Source organism: Leptinotarsa decemlineata, unplaced genomic scaffold (genome assembly GCF_025532065.1).
Source record: "Leptinotarsa decemlineata unplaced genomic scaffold, Ldec_3_MD MMD2_tig00003798_RagTag_RagTag, whole genome shotgun sequence".
Classification (NCBI taxonomy): Eukaryota; Metazoa; Arthropoda; class Insecta; order Coleoptera; family Chrysomelidae; genus Leptinotarsa; species Leptinotarsa decemlineata.
The window spans coordinates 1,103,122-1,120,655 of record NW_027412596.1 but is presented as its reverse complement, the minus strand read 5'-3'; the positions used below and the strand labels follow the sequence as shown (position 1 = coordinate 1,120,655).

The window sequence follows — 17,534 nt, the reverse complement described above, 5'->3', positions numbered from 1 at the left end:
ATCATATTAATATATACAGGGTATCAACTTGAAAACTTTCCAACCTCAATATCTTCCTTTCAGTAAATAATTTGAGAAATCAGAAAAGATGTCAATTTTATAGTCAAGGGGGTCACTTTCCAGAAATATTTGTAGCTATCGTTGTTCAACCCCCGAGGAGGGGTAGATGTTACCTTTAGAATCTCAAATTGAAAGGGGTGTCAAATGGCATATTTTTTGATTGGCGTTCAATATTGCTTCCAATGATACCCTGCAGTTCAATTTTTTGTCGAGCAGTTTCCGAAAAATAGCGTTCTGAACTTAGACATGTAATTTGAATTTGCCTGTTCTGAGATGTATTATTGTATCAACTCCTTTTGATAAAAATGGTCAGAAGAGTAGGTGGCATCGTGCCAACCCTTGAATGACAGAAATAAATGTATTACGCGTAGTATTTTCTATTTGTTGTTCATGCTACTTTCACAAAAAAATGCGAGAAAGACATTTCAAACATGAAATCTACTTACGCTTATCTTATAAACTGTTCGAAATACCGTTCATTTTGTTCCAAAAAGTAATAAAATCTGTTTTCGAACTCCCTTCTAACAATACGAACAATTCACTAGGAATTGACTGGCATGCTGCTGTAATTCGTTCTTTGATTTCTTCAATATAAGATTGTGTTTTATAAACAACGGATTCAAAATGCCCCCAAAGAAAAAACCTAAGGGTGGTGGATCCGTCTATTCGAAAATCTTTCGTTTAACCACTGTCGGACGGAAAAAAAATAATGAGATGGAGCACCGTTTTGCTGGAAATGTAACAGATCCTTCTGCAAACGTTCATCACCTTCTGCATCCATTCGAGTTTCTAGCTGGTGAGTTATAAAAGGATCTAGTCTCTTCAATCATCTTAAGGTACAGATTGCTAGTCAAGTTTTCTTACAGAAAAAAATATATTTTTACGTCTCTCCAATATCGACAATTTTATGTTCTAACATTGCCATTCATAAAAAAAATTACTCATCGCTATAATTAATATTCAACAGAAGATTGGGGATTTTATAGCATAACCATCCTCGTGGGGCTTTCGAAGAATCTGCATTCTATAACGATGAAATGTATGAATTTTCAATGCTTTTCTTAGAGTCTCGCGTGACATTCCCGTCTGTTCTGACAGTGATTGTAAGGAGATCTTGGGCTCTGCAGCAAATATTACCAAAACTTGAATTTGAGCTGCTTCATTCAGTACTCTGGGGTTATTTCTTTCTTTATGTGTCACTGAACTAGTTTCGTAAAACTTATTTACCAAATCCAGCACATACCGGTGACTTACATTATAATTTGGATGTCTTTCGTTAAAAAAAACTTGCCGCCCTTCGTGTGCACTTTTCAACTTCTCCATGAATTACAATCATTTCAATTCTGTTTTGAAGAATGTAAACCATTTTTACACTTTCATGCACTTATTGAAGTTATCGCCAAATATCCCAACAGGGCTGTTTAGCGATTACGATACTACCACATCGTTAAAAATTTGTGAATGAATTTTTTGCCTCAAAACAAAAACTTTTCATAGCAGGAGTAGCAAAAAAGGGCGGCTATGTGTACACTTTCTGCGATGAAAATTAGGAATTCAGCATTTACTGAACACAAATTTACTGCCATCTACGTTTTACTATTAGACCACTTTTGGATGTAAATCAGTTAAAGCTAATGGCTAATGATACCCCTAATAAAGGGTTGGAACGGTACCACGTTATGTTCCTACCAGTTCTGGTCAAACTATGCATTTCAGTATAGAGCTACTGATAATTACTTCTGTTCGAAAAATACTCATCGAAAAATACTCATCAAAAAATAATGAGTCAGGGTACCATTGGAAACAGAATTGAATACTAATCAAAATGATGTGCCACTTATCCCCCCTTTCTATTTGAAATTCTAAGACATCTGGCCCTCCTAGGGGGTTCAACCATGTGAAAGAGTTGTTGATGTGTATTGACCCTAATGTGTATTGATGATAAGTTGGCAACACTGAAATAAACAGTATGAAACTTACCTTTGTTTACTTGACATGGCGCAGTCAGAAAAATTTCTATTAATTAAATAAGAAAGCAGACAAAGGTGAAAAACAAAATAAATAAAGCCTCACGTAGGAAAAAAGTTCATAGCTGTTAACTGAGCATACTAAACGTCGAGTAATTGAAAATGAGTAAAACACGCGCTGCAATAGCTCCAATGAATATGGAGAGAAATCTTGCTGAGAATTGGAGGTTCTGGAAGCGTCATTTTCAAAATTATATTATAGCTTCGGAACTAAATAAAAAGACGGAGCTAATCCAATGTGCACAGATGCTTCATCTCATCGGCGAAGAAGGGTTCAAAATTCAGGAAACCTTTACTTTCACGGACGAAGAGAAAGACAAGCTACAGGTCTTGCTAGATAAGTTCGAAGTCTTTTTTCTACCTAAAGAAAACTTGGTTTTCGAAATATTCAGCTTCATAACTTTACGTCAGAAACAAGGAAAAACCCTAGATCAATTTATCACCACGTTGATGAAACAGGCAAAGAAATGCAAGTTGGGAGATTTAGAAAACTTGATGGTGAAAGCCATGATTACTGTGGGAGTCAGCGATGAAGACATTAGGCAGAGGCTGCTGGAAGATGGGTCCATTTCCTTGGAAAAAACCATTGAGACATGCAGGTCTATTGAAAAGTCCAAGGAACAAAGTGAGACAATGAAGAGCACTGCGTCAGGAGGCGTTGGTGCTGCTGTTGAAGCAGTAAAAAAGAACAACAGAGACTTTCAAAGAGGCAATTTCGGTGGAAAGTGTAATAACTACAGTTCAAATAATGCAGGTACCAAAAAGATTGTTTCTTGTACAAAGTGTGGGAGGGCAAATGATTTAAATAAGTGCCTAGCCTTTGGCAAGATTTGTGTGAGTTGTCACAACAAAAATCATTTTGCTAAAATGTGCAAGAAAAAATCTAAAAAGTTAATGTAGTAGTAGATGAGTCAAATAATGTAGATGTAGTAGAAGACTATATGTTCGTAGGCTCAATTCACTCTATCAATGGAAAATACAAACAGGTTTGGACTACACAAATTAAAATAAACAATAAGTTTGAATCTTTCAAAATAAATACCGGGGATAGTAAATGTACTTCCACTAAGAAATTATGAAGAGTTAGGTTTACCTTTGAAGTTGATAAAAGGGACAAACTCAAAGTTGAAATCATATACTAGTTCACTATCGGTAGTAGGTAAATGTAAATTAGAATGTCAAAAAAATGATGAACTGTATAAAATAGAGTTTATTGTAGTTGACAGTGATACTCTGACTATTTTAGGGCTACCATCTTGTCAGCAATTGAATTCAGTTAAGAAAACTGACTTGGTAACTGAACAAGAATATTCACAATTAGTGAAACGTTATACAGAAATATTTTCAGGAATTGGGCAATTGAGGAAAAAATATCACATAGAAATTGAAAAAATGCTAAGTCTGTTGTACATCCCGCACGTAAAGTGCCTTTACCATTGCACGATAAACAAAAGCAAAGTCTACAAGAGTTAGTTAAATTAAAAATAATTAAAAAAGTTGATGGTACATCTGATTGGGTAAATGCGCTAGTCTTGGTTAAAAAACCAAATGAAAGTTTACGTATATGCCTGGACCCAAAGGATCTAAATTCTGTGATAAAGAGGGAATATTGTCAAATACCGACAATGTCAGTTAGTTAGTTGGGGCTAGTTATTTTAGCACACTTGATGCCACAAGCGGGTTTTACCAGATAGTATTAGATGAGAAAAGTACTGATTTGTGCACCTTTGGCACACCTTTCGGACGATACAAATTCCTGAGATTATATACCCTATGGAATAAAATCAGCCACTGAGGTTCTCCAGGATCGGTTTGAATCAATATTTAATATTGAGTAGGTGGAAGTTTATATCGATGATTTGATCGTGTGGGGTGAGACTAAATCAGATAATGATAGTAGACTTGAACAAGTAATGCAAGTAACTAAACAATCTGGTGTTCGATTCAATCTAGATAAATGCCACTTCGGCAAAGAGTCTGTTACATATATGGGACATAGAATTTCAAAAGGTGGGTTAGCACCAAATGATGAAAAAATAAAAGATCTTACTAACATGCCACAGCCAAAAATTAAATTGGATATACAAAGATTGTTAGGAATGTTTACATATGGAAGTAAATTTATTAATGGATTTTCAAGTACAACACAGCCTTTAAGAGAGCTTTTAAAGAAAGATGTAGAGTTTATATGGCAAAACGAACATCAACAAGCATTTAAAGAGTTGATAGCTAAGCTAATTAACAAGCCAGTACTACAGTTTTTTGATGTTACAAAAGAAGTAACAGTATCAGTAGATGCATCTAAAACAGGGCTAGAGATAGTATTGCTACAAAATAGGTTACCTTGTGCATATGCTTCGAGGTCAATGACCGAGGCTGAAACTCGCTATGCTCAAATAGAGAAAGAACTCCTGGCAATCTGTTTTGGAGTATCAAGGTTTCATGAATATATTTTTGGAAAAAGGATAACAGTGGAAAGTGATCATCAGCCTTTGATTTCAATTTTCAAAAAACAACTTGATAAATGTCCTGCAAGACTTCAAAGGATGATGTTACAGCTACAAAAATATGAAATAAATTCAAAATATATTCCAGGAAAAGAGTTGATACTTGCCGATGCACTGTCAAGAGCGTATGTAAGTAATAATGATAATTCTGATTTTAATGAAGACATTTGTGCTCAAGTATGCCTAATTAAGTCACAGTTAAACATAACTGAGCTCAAACTAAAGGAATTGAAAGAGAAAACAAAAAATGATGTAGAGTTAGAAGAAGTGAACAAAATTATTTTACAAGGTTGGCCAAACAGTAATAAAAAAATGACAGAAAATCTTAGAACTTACTACAGGTATAGAAGTGAGCTAACCATTATAGATGATTTGATTTTCAAGGGACAAAGTGTAGTAGTTCCACGCACTATGCGTAAGGAAATGATTACCAGAATTCATTATGCCCACATGGGTATTAATAAGTCCGTTAAAGTTGCTCAAGAGTCGGTATTTTGGCCTTTTATGTCTAGTCAGATATGACAAGCAGTCCAAGAATGTTCAATTTGTCAGATTTGGAAAATCTCAAACCAATGAACTATTAGAAACCCATGGAATAAAGTAGGATGCGATATTTCAAAATCAGAAATAAAAAATACCTTCTTTTGATAGACTACTACTCAAAATACATAGAAATAGCTGAACTTGACATAAATTCCACTAGTGATAAAGTAATAGAAAATATGAAAGCAATATTTGCACGACACGGGATACCCTTGACGTTGGTATCAGATGGAGGGCCACAATTACATCACATCTGTTTAAACAATTTGCATGTGAGTGGGAGTTCAGCCATGTGATCTCCTCACCCAGAAACCCTCAGTCTAATGGTATGGCAGAGAGAAATGTACAAACGGCGAAAAATATTTTCAAAAAATGTGCAGCTGATAAAAAAGATATTCATCTGGCACTTTTATATTACCATAGTACACCAATTTTTGAAAATATCTCACCATCCGAAATTTTAATGTCGCGTAAACTTAGAACAACTTTACCATATATAAAATCTCAATTGAAACCGAAAATATACCAACAGTATGATAGGAAAGTTATAGAAGATATACAGATTAAACAAAAAGCTTATTATAACATTAACAAAAAGAACCTACCAGTGTTATAACCTAATACAATGGTATATGCACAGATATTACCAAATTCAGAGTGGCAACAAGGAATGGTCTTAGAACAACTTAGAAATAGGACTTATAAATTACAAATGAGCAATTGGTCAATTTTGGAAAGAAATCGTAAATTTATCAAGTTGAATTATAAAAATATAGTGGAAAAACATTGTTAATTTGTACCAAAACCACCTGTAAAAAGTACTAGAGTTGAGGAGGAACATTGTATAGAAAGTTTCAATGATAGTAATATGAAAGAATTTCAGGATGGGCGAGAAATAGTTGATGATAATGTAGATTTGTCTAGAGAAGGAGATTGAAATGTAGAAAGCGATAATTCAAGTGTAGAATTATTGGAAAACACTCCCCAGACATTATTACTTCAAGTGAGAATAATGGGTGAACATTAGGTGAACAAATATCTGAAAGTTCTGATAGTGAACATAGAGTGATAGATTTAGAACGAATGTTTGTAAACGCTTCTGAAATAACATCTTCAGGTAGACAAATAAAACCTGTTAAAAGACTTGACTCATAGGGGAGATGTGAAGAAGTTGCTAATGGGTATTGACACTAATGTGTATTGATGATAAGTTGGCAACACTGAAATAAACAGTATGAAACTCACCTTTGTTTACTTGACAAACCACAAGGATACAAATAGTCCTTGCAAGTGTTCTGTGTCATCCCTGATTATGAAATTGACCTGTTTTTCCAATTCCTTATATTGTTCACTGGAAGAAAGATATTGAGGGTGTGAATTTTTCAAATTGGCACCCTGTATAAAATTAAAGTTATAACCTGACCTTTCTCAAGTCGAACAATTTCAATAATGAATAGTTCATTAGATTAGTTAAAGTTATCACTTCTTTCGGGCGTCCCGAGACGCCCACGTTTTTTATTCATGAGAAGTTGAATGGATATAATTAACGACATTCATGTTATGTCGATTCACTTAATTGCTCTAGTGATGGAATTTTCGAAGCAAATTTAAAATATTCAAATATTTCAATGCGTTATGATTTTTAATGAAACATTACGATATACTTCACTCTGATTTTCATTCAACCGTTTAAAAATCATTCACCCAAATGAAAAATGCCTAACGCAAAAAGTTACGAAACCAGATTTACTTATAATATAATGAGAATCACGGGAATAATTTCAACTTTGAAATGCCTTCTGATGCATAGAGAATGCGTACAAAGATTCACAAATGAATATATTTGGGCTTTTAGAAATTATCATTATATACAGTTGGAATGAAAATAAAAGTGGAGAAAATAAAAATCCATAAAATATTGTGAAATTGCTGATTTGTGTAGAAACAAATTATTTTGATCTTGACTGAAAATGAATTGATGAATGGGTTAACCAATACGTGAAATGGATGCGAACTTTCGGTGAAGGTGATAACTGTGTCAAAGCTATTGACTGGGTTAGTCGTGATCTGAAGTTTCTGTTTATAAAAATCTGTTTAAAATCTGTTTTTCCGTTAACTATCTGTCGCACCTCTACGAACGAGAACCTTAAGAAATCGAAACTTGTGCAAGCTAAGGATTAACGACGTCTTACTTTTTAACGTGTGATTCATAACACGGGTTGGTCAATTGCAAGTGAAAATCGATCGATCTATGCCTTACAATCAAATACAAACAATACAATTGAGTGGAAAATGAGAAATGAAACTTTCTATGTTTTTTACCACTTTTATTTGTAACTATCGTTTCTGCAGTTTCGTCCTATCTGGACATTTTCAAACTAATACAATAAAACTGAAAATAAATAATAATGATACCCCTAATATGACTGAACACCACTGTCTGTAAGAGCTATCATTATTATTTATTTTCAATTGTATTGTATTTGTTTCAAAAAGTCTATATAATAGGGAACTGCAGTAACGATAGTTACAAATAAAAGTGGTAAAAACATAGAAAGTTGCATTTTTCATTCTATATGATGATCTCCTACCACGTAGCAACGGCTACATCAATCAATTCAATAAAACTGGAATAAAAATGAAATGGAATAATCAAGATGAATGTCAAAAACATAATAACGCATCACAATATCTGGAATTTCAAAAGTAGGGATATACAAGAACGGTAAACTATTGAAACTTACAGTACATAGTAATCAAAATACGACCTAGTGATAATTCCATTGGTACAAATCATAACGTCTGCTGATGAAGTCAAGTTTAAATGTCTAATTTCCTTGTTAATCAGAGCATATGAATATTCCTTGATGGACTGATTATTATATGCTGTATATTTTGGAATACAGAGGTTTCTCCAAAGGATATCCCGACGAAATTTGTATACGTCTTGTATAGAATCCTGAAATGAATTCAATTATTAGTATATTGTATTGAAAAGCCTTACAATCGATTGGAAACTCACGTCTCAGTTCTCAATTTTCACATTCGTTCAAAATTTGAATTTTTTCCTCTTGCGTCATGTCGAACAATTGAATAATGAAAATGATAATGATGAACATGATAATTGTAATATGTGATAGTGAAGATAATAATGATAATAATAATGATGATAATATACCCTTTATACCCTTCTTGCAGTTGCGTGATGGGTATAGAGGTTACTGACATCAGATCTCACGAGGCGCAAGTCTCTAATGCACTTGCTGTCAGCATTTTCAGCTCATGCAGCTCAACCTATATCCATCGACATAACGCGGCCCTAAGAGAGCTTTATTACCACCTACAGCACTTTTACGGCATTGACGAGATACCAGTGTTGCCCTATGGTTAGAAAAAATTAGATTTTGCAAATTCATTGGAACTATGCATTTCCCACCCTTCGGCTTTCACAAGATGATCAGCCTTCCTGATGAATTTATTGTTGGCAAATCCAGTCGGTCTCGGTCATTTATTATTATCATAATTCACCAGCGTAACGCGGCCCCAAGAGTACTTCATAACATTAAACTCTTGCGGTGTCTGGCGAACAATCGGTGTCACCTTCTACTACTCACTCCCCACATTCAGGCAGATACAAGCCAATAAAGCTGATGTGATTTTTTCCGATCATCAAAATAAGACGATGTTCATCATGAAGTTTTTCTCTACCTGTGAAATAAATATCATCCGAAAATAGGAAAAGGAATGTATCGAGGTTTACACAGCGAACTCTGCAGACTATTCCCAGACCACTCTGTGGAATAATGGATCACTCCTAAGTGGAATTACTTTCTGATCCTAAGATAATATCGAAATGACTCAAAATTGCAGAAATCTCAGCCGGAAAAATACAGGAGGCTATCATTCTTGGTTCATTACTTCTGCTCACAGTACATGATTTTCTGATCGAATGACCGCTGAGACCCTTATGCACTTAAAGTCGACAAGCCCAGAATGTGTGGTATTATCCCGTATTGCTACTTTTATTGTATTGACAAAATACCGGTGTTGCTTTATACTTCGAGAGATGATGAATTTGCTGAGGGAAATGAGAAGTGGTCAATCTATTCCCACTATCCATCCCTATTCTCAGATAATGAGCCTGATGAGTTGTTCTTAACCACCAGAGCAAAACTCGTAGTGGAGTTTTTAGCTCCAGGTGACGAATATTGCTCGAAACGAGATACAAAAACGAATGAAATATAGAAATTCTCTCTTCGAACTCCGCAAACTCTATCTAGTACAGGTACAAGGCCTGCCGCGAGACGCCTGATACCATAACACAGTTGCTGTTAGCATTCCAGTATACGCGGTTGCAGCTTTTATCCATCGAAATAACGATGCACTATAATGCTTCACTACCATCTACAGTAAGTACTTTCACAGAATTGACGTGTATCGGTGAGATTATTATCATTCAGAAGTAAGAGGAAGAGCATGTGAAATATCAAGATTTCCTCTTCAAATTTCGCATCCAGACCACTTTGTCGAAATTTCGGCTTGATGAATCTATTGAAAACACTTCTCCAACACCAGAACGAAACAACGATCTCGCTAACTTAGCAAGCGTCCTCAAGAGATCATTACGACTAAGAATGTAATGATCTCCTGAGGACGCTAACTTCATTAGCGAAACGCATGTCGCGAAACCGTTATTTTGTTCTGGTGATGGGGAAGTGGTGTCAATAGAATCAGTCAGTGAGCCTGATGTAATTTTCAAACATTGGTGCAAAACCGAACCGGTAGCCCAGGCGCATTCGGAAGGAAGATAACTTTCCCCCTCGCTGGTGCCGGCTGTAGGTCTCAAGGGCTAACCGGTAGACCCGAAATGGGGATCCAGGATTGCGAAGAGAAGGCCCCCGCAAACGAGCTCTTCACTGGGATCGGAGACAAGATGATGGGGTTCATAACGATAATTTGCACATCGGTGATAAACTTGACAATCACAACGGTAAACTTGAATAGACGCATTTATTGAGAGATAGCCTAGGAGAGTAGTGAACTCGTGGAGAGAATACATGGCAAAATTGCATGCTTTGTCTCCGTTCTTGTGGCTACAGTAGCATGCCGACTTTTCCACGCCAAACCTTAGGGACTATATATCTTGTCTTCTGCGGTAGAGTTATATGGCTCCACCGCTTATCATCGCTTATGGGTTCAACCTTACAGCCAAGTCAAGGTTCGGAAATTCTGGTGGGAAGAGGTGCGAATCACATTCTGTCCCGGCTGTTGAAGCTCTCTATAGAAAGATTCGGACTGCGCTAGGACTGTAATATGATTGTGAATGCTCACGAATGTCCTTTTAGTAGGCCGATCAGCGATTGGCAATGTATCTACAAAACTTCAAATGAGCTGCTGAAATGAACGATAATGACACATTATCGCTCATTTGATATATTCTGCAATACTTTTCAATCTTCTCACTAGCGACTTTTCAGCAGCCACAAGTATTCGTATCCTATAAAGACAATGCTATTTGGTAGTTTGTCGATGTTTGCCGATGGATATAAGGTGAATCCGCATATTGGACATGCTGACGGTGAGTACATTAGGGTTTCAGACGCCTAGCGACAGACTCTGAACGTTATGTCAGGAACCATCATTCCTACCACACGACTGCTGTATATTAGGATTTCATTATTTTTTTATCGAAGGTTGAGCTGATTGGGCCATATTCTCTGACGTCCCGATACATTCGGGAGAGCGCGCCAACACTATTAACCAATGACCACACCCCTCATCGTGAGATAAGTTATTATTGGGTCCAAAAATCATGTGACCTAAGCAAGCGTAGTGAGCCAAGAATGACAACCTTCTGCATTTGTCTGGCTGAGATTTCTGCCTTAGAGCGGCAAGCCGTCGTGACCTTGGAATTCGAGACTAGAGTGGCATCATCTCACTTGAATAATTACAACAATAACTCCGACAGAGTTTTCTGAATATATTTTGTAGGGTTCGAAGAAAAAAATGTCGATACTTTATTCGTTTTTTTTTTTCCTTTCCAGACAATATTCGTCTTGTCAAGAGCTGAGAACTCCTTTTGCCCTGGTGATCGCGAAAAACTACCTGCACCGTGTGTCAGGAATCTCTCTATCCATTACACGTCCCTGGTAGATTATGGTGTTGAAGATTCCATCCTGGCAGGCCATGATGAACCCCTCAGGTTTTAACTTCAGCTCACTCGACCTGAGGTCAGGCTCTTTGATGAGCCGAGGGCTTCAATATTTTCGAAAGAGACCCTATGCATTGGCTTGTCGTTGTGTTGACGCAGGAGTGAAGCAATCTCTGCGGTTGTGCCGTGACAGAGTTCTGATCCCCTCGTTCAGTGTAGAAAAATAAACGAAGTTCACCGGTCATTATTGTCATTATCATTATTATTATCATCATATTTTTTGAGAATATTACCTCCATATTCAATACTGAATAGTTCAATTTCCTCAAACGATGAACATAAAATAATCACTCACTTCTATATATTTCCATACTTCACTATTGTTCTTGGAGCCTTGAAGATTCACTTTGAGTTTGCAGTACAAGTTTTCATTCTGTATGCACGTTTCATAATCATCCATTTGGAATAGAGGTGGCAACATCTTGATGTTATGAAACACCAAATGGTCGGTCCTTCAAACAGTTCGGAACTGGAAAAAAATAGAACTTTGATATCATGTTTGCATATTTTGATGGAATAGAATAATTTCAATTCGATTGAATCATCTTCAACTCATCAGAATATGAAGTAATTGGTTGGTAACTGAGTAAAAACATCTTATGCTCCAGAATGCAAGACTTGGAATGGAAGGAAAAAGGTGGGGTTAGAAAAATACATATGTACAATTTTGTTTCTTTGTTATTACTTCAACTTTGGTGTTCTCATTTTGACAGAGAGGATCATTGAGAGATAAAGTTTATAATGGTACTGATAATTTTCGCCAAACCTTCCTCAAAACTTGTTTTATTTTCAGCGGAAGTCTCCATAATATGTTTCGATTGTATACATTTATTGTATATCCAATTGTATTCGCCACTATTGGATTTGCAAGCTTCACGGTATGTTCATATTTCGGATGATGTCTTATATAATTCGGATTCACCTCAGTGGAACGTAGAACTGGAACCAATTGTATAGAGTAAACTCCAAACAAGTACTATTTTCATACACCAGAACTGCACCAGTCTTCTCAACGTATAATTCACCAAACAAGTTGACATCTTCAGGAGATGAAGTGATTATTTTACTTCTTCTGAATTCACTTCACTTTTAAGGATTTTGATGAGTTTTGAAAGTTGCTGAAGTTCAGTTTGTTTTTTCATGAACTACACCTCACGATTCAATCTCTATCTCCATCAAACTTTCTCTTCAATACTTTCTTGGTCATATATTTGAAAAAAAATTATTGAATAAATCCAAATATTCAGGAGGTGATAAATAATTCTTTCTCATGGGTGAAATAATTAATTCTCCCATTATTTATCCATTGATGTATGGGTAATTCATTGTTCATATAAAAGTATTTGTATCGAAAATCCAATGTTTATATGAAAGTAGCTGTCACAAATGGTCTTTTTCTTCCAGTTTGTGTCTGAAAGTTACTTCTTTAAATGATCTACACAACTTTATAAAGAGCTACTTTCTCTGAAATTCATTGCTTTCTCTCTCTTTTTGGAATTAGGAAGCCAAAACCTTATTTCCACAAATATTATTCTATGTATCATCACATTAACTTTTCGAATTTTTCTGAAATAGAATACAGCCCATGTTTTTCGCTGATACTATAGATTTCAATAGGTAGAGATATTTAGGTTCCAGAAATAATCATTTTCTGAGCGGCAGTAACCAACATTCTCTGATAACGGTAATTCAAAAAATATATGATTGTTGATTACTTCTAAAACAGAACGTGTGTGTTAATCGTGTCATTGATAAGTCAATAACTTAACCATTTTTGATGTGTAAAATGAAACCCATGCACTGTAACCATACATTTTCCGATTGATTGAACATATAATATTCAAACCTAATATCTTTACTTTTTAATCCTGATGAAATGTTGGAGATAGATAAAAATCAATGAGGGTTCCTAACATTGAAAAAATCAATCAGTTGACGATGAAAATATTTTTACAAAGTGCGATAATATTAAATTGAAGAAGCCACTCATACCTAGAATGGTTGATGAAAACTAGCTGAACTAGGAATGATTTACACTAATATTTCGCAACACGACTTTTTCTAGAATACGTTGGCACCGTGGTTCACAAAATACACAAATACATGGAACAATCAAGTATTTCTTGTTTGAGAAATACAAAACTAATGAACCTATCTTCAATGCACTATGCAATTTTATCCTACCGAGCCGTGACAAACAATTGAATTTCCCCGCAGTTTATTGGGTGATCTGGAATAATTAAAAAAATAACTAGACTTTGCTCCCTTCCACTTGGAATTTCAAAGTAACGGTTTCATTCATAGTAGATTCGTTGTTCATACTTTCACTCAAGATGTTGAGTTATGATAATACTTTGTAGTTGTTTAATTAGTCGCATGATTTATTATTTGACTGAATACAACATTATAAAGATCTGAACCGATAAATAGTATTTCATTAAAACACAACGTGGTCATGAAATGAGTATGAAATAAGCCTTTAAAAAAGTACTCAACATTTTTGACAACAGCAAAGTTCAAAAATTCCACTCGACTGGTGCAAGACATTTTTGTGGTATTTCTGACTGCACAAAATTCACCCCCCAAATTTTAAATTAGCATGAGGTTTTAAATTGGCCGTTCCTCAAACACAGCCTGAATATGTGAAAGATCTGAAGAGAAGAATAACAGCTGCGGTATATAACTTCAGGCAGAATTTTTTTGGAATATTGGGGGGAATTCGGAAGGCAGCCTTTAATACAGTTTGGAAATTAATGGGGAGTAATTCGAACATTCGAAGAAGAGAATTACTTTTTATTAATTTTTTATATTTGATTGCAAAACACTCAATAATTGAATACCAAAGAGAGGTCAAGTATGTGATGTTTCTGAGGACAGAATTGAAATATATTTAACCGACCTCTTCATTCAAATTCAAGGGATTGTGTGCACCCAAGCTCTGAATGTATTTCATGAACTTTATAGCGCCTTACTTGAAAATAAATTCACCTTCTAAAACTGTGCTCATGAACTTACTCAGAATAGATGATATTACGTCATGTGATCATATTGTGTTGTACTCTGCCCACTCGCCATGAGTCATTTTGTGAGCAAAAGCAGCCCAAAAACTAAACCTACATGCAAACTGTCGTCTGCCGCTTTCGCACCCTTTCCTCAGACCGCACAGGAGATCATCCAGCAGAATGTTGCCTATTGACCCTTAATTTCCTTTTGATAGCATATGACATTCTCATTCCTTTTTTATCCATAATATATTCAAATATTTCACATTGAAAATAAAATCTAAAAATTGAAAATTTTGGTATTCAATAAAAAACTCAAAAAACCAAGATCTCTTTCATTAGGCTGTGAGTTGTTTAGCTGTGCTATTTTCAGATACATTCCTTTAGATTATTGCCAATTTTCAAAGCACAGAAATTTAAAAAAGAAATTGAGCTCTTAGTTTTTCTAGAAATCGTTAAATATTCACAAACATACTGTTAATGGAAAATCAACAGTCTTGCTATGCATCTACTCTTGAAAAATCAATTAAAGTGTGCTTTGATTTTTAAAATACTTGATGTAACAAAAGCAAGGTTGTTTGTAAAAATCACAAACATGAAAATTACTCGAAGTAGGTGGGAAATGCCACCATACGTTCTCATAACTTTTTCATCAGATTTGACTTTCTTCGATTAACTTTTTTTAAAGATTGTTGGTTGAGCTATTTAGTCATAGTCATCATTGGGATTGGGTCCAGTCTTTCTGAACCACTTGCTCTTCATAATATAATGGAACAGGGAATAAATATCCAAATAATAATTTGCGAAAGGATTCAAATGGACTCAACCACTGGTCAAATGAATTTTTATCATTTCAGAGTGAAGATATCTCATACATCTGCTCTAAATTGTAATATTTTTAATTTATATATAAAATTTGGTGTGGGAAATATGTTTTGGACCCATACGTTGAATGTAACAGTGTTCAAATTCATTATATCACCCTTAAAAAGAATGTCATGTTCGGTCAGTGAACAAAGTGAACTAGAATAAGATGATTCATTAATATGATTGGAAAACATATTGAATTTCATTATATCTATAAAATCCAACATGTTTCCAGTAAAACAATATCTTTTAGCGCTCAACCGCAAACAGTTGATATTTCCCGTACTTTCTGTTGTTTTGCTCAAAAGTAGTCGAAAATGCATTGAAAACATTCGAATTCAATACACTTGGACGGCTATAAAAGTTATTTGGCATCTGCTGTGGATACCTTGTGCCAGATATTCTCTACGGAAGTTCGAGTGTGAGTAAATGTATCAATATTTCATTCCAGTTTGAAGAAAATTGTGTCTAGACCACTGTAACAAAAAGTCATGCGTATATAATGACAACGAAATATGTTTTTTGTTTATTTTGAGTATTTATAATGAGACGAATGAGTCTTATTATAGAAATAAATGCGTGTTTATAAAAATTTCAGGTAATTCCGTTAGCAGATATCTAGATCAGTGTGAATGTGCACCAAAACTAACAGATAAGAACTTTTCTGCTCATTTGACTTTTACTCCGAAAAAACCTTCAATCTAAGAATATAATGCTAACCAACATTGGGAAGTATAAACCAAGTTCTATTTGGTTGCTTACAAGATATTTATTTATATATTCGAGATACAAATAGAAAAATCAACTACAGTATCCACACAATTGAATTAATATTAGATTAATAGTAACCTATAATACACAAGTACATAGTGTCTAATATGAAGGAGGAATTAGTATTACAATACACCTTTTCATCCTATTCAGAGGAATCATCGTTCGAAGTTACACAACGCTAACAATCACATGGTAAAATGTAAGACCTCGCTAAACCTTAGCTCGCACAAGTTTCGATTTAGTTGTCGTTCGTAGGAGGGGGATAGTTGATTATCAGTTATTGACTAAATGTATTAATGAATTATAATTTATAAAAATTAGTTTTCAATATTTTTTCGTACGTAAGTATTTTGCAAGAGTATTATCACATTCAACGCATCGACATAGAGGAGAGTTCTGCAAACAGTTTGTTCTCTTAAGAAGGGTAAAATGAACAATTCATATGCTCTTATTGTTCTATTTGAAACAATCAACCAGATTATTGATAATAATGATGAACAATTCATTTTGTTAGATATTATTTTTTGAAAAAAAAAGGGATATGTCACGCTACCATTCTAATTTCGTACTGAGTTAAATTGCCTGAAATTTTTAAATGAAAATATATCCATTGAACCAGAATATTCTCTATCTACATTTGACGGTATCAAAAAGTTTTAACTAATATAAATATAAAAGTTATAGAGAACAAAAAAGCAGAACCTGTGTTGTAAAAAAACATTCTGAAAGAAAATATAGTTACTGAGGACATTCAAATAAGAGAATGAGAAATCAAAAAAATGCATGAACTCTCATTTTCTGTCTGCTTGCACGCATTGGATCATCAAAGTATGGCACATGAACATTATAGCAGAATAGATTCAAGACTCAACCAGTTGTCCATTTGCAGAAATTCCATCAATGAAGAATTAAGCCAGAAAGAGAAAACGATATGTTTTTTTTTCAGTATATGCATTCACGGTAGAATATGAGAAAATAAATTACATTAAGATAACTTACAAATCCAATACATTTCACAACTCAACATGTGACGGTTTTTTTTACCGAAAAAATGCACATTCCTCAGGAACTCAAGGGTAGCAACTGAGATTTTCCAGTGTTCCCCCACTTTAAGATACGGAAACCAGCAAACCCATAGTGACACATGACTTTCTCTCTAGCGATCAGTATTGCTAATATAATAAGTAAACTAATTTTTGCTCTAAATCTACTAGATTTAATTTATGTTTGAGCATAAATAAAAAATAGAAAATTTTAACGTGTATCACTATTCTTGCCGATTGGCGATATATAAAGGCTGATTCAGGGTGAACGGCACATTACACGTTTCTGGTGAACTACACACCACATCACTTCAAAAACTCAAATGGAGAGAATATTCGTACATACATTCTTTACAGAAGTAGAAATATTTTCGACAATGTGGTATTGCCACTCTCATTAGAAAGTAGTAGCAACTTAGATTTTTCAAATGGAACACCTTGTATATATTACGATTAGTCGACAACTTTCATTGATATTATTCTATGTCTATCGGTTATTG

The 17,534-nt window shown here is 34.7% G+C and overlaps 1 protein-coding gene across 1 annotated transcript in view; it reads right to left on the bottom strand.

Annotated features, from left to right (window-relative positions):
- LOC111517105 (O-acyltransferase like protein) overlaps positions 1-13,548 on the bottom strand; it is a 47,619-nt gene extending 34,071 nt beyond the window's left edge. The window contains exons 1-3 of the mRNA XM_074178433.1: positions 13,341-13,548; positions 11,644-11,817; positions 7,882-8,096 (exon numbers count right to left, since the gene is read on the bottom strand). Coding sequence (XP_074034534.1) covers positions 7,882-8,096; positions 11,644-11,769 — 341 coding nt within the window. The 5' untranslated portion in view covers positions 11,770-11,817; positions 13,341-13,548. The remainder of the gene's footprint in view (positions 1-7,881; positions 8,097-11,643; positions 11,818-13,340) is intronic.
- Between the last annotated feature and the right edge of the window lie 3,986 nt (positions 13,549-17,534).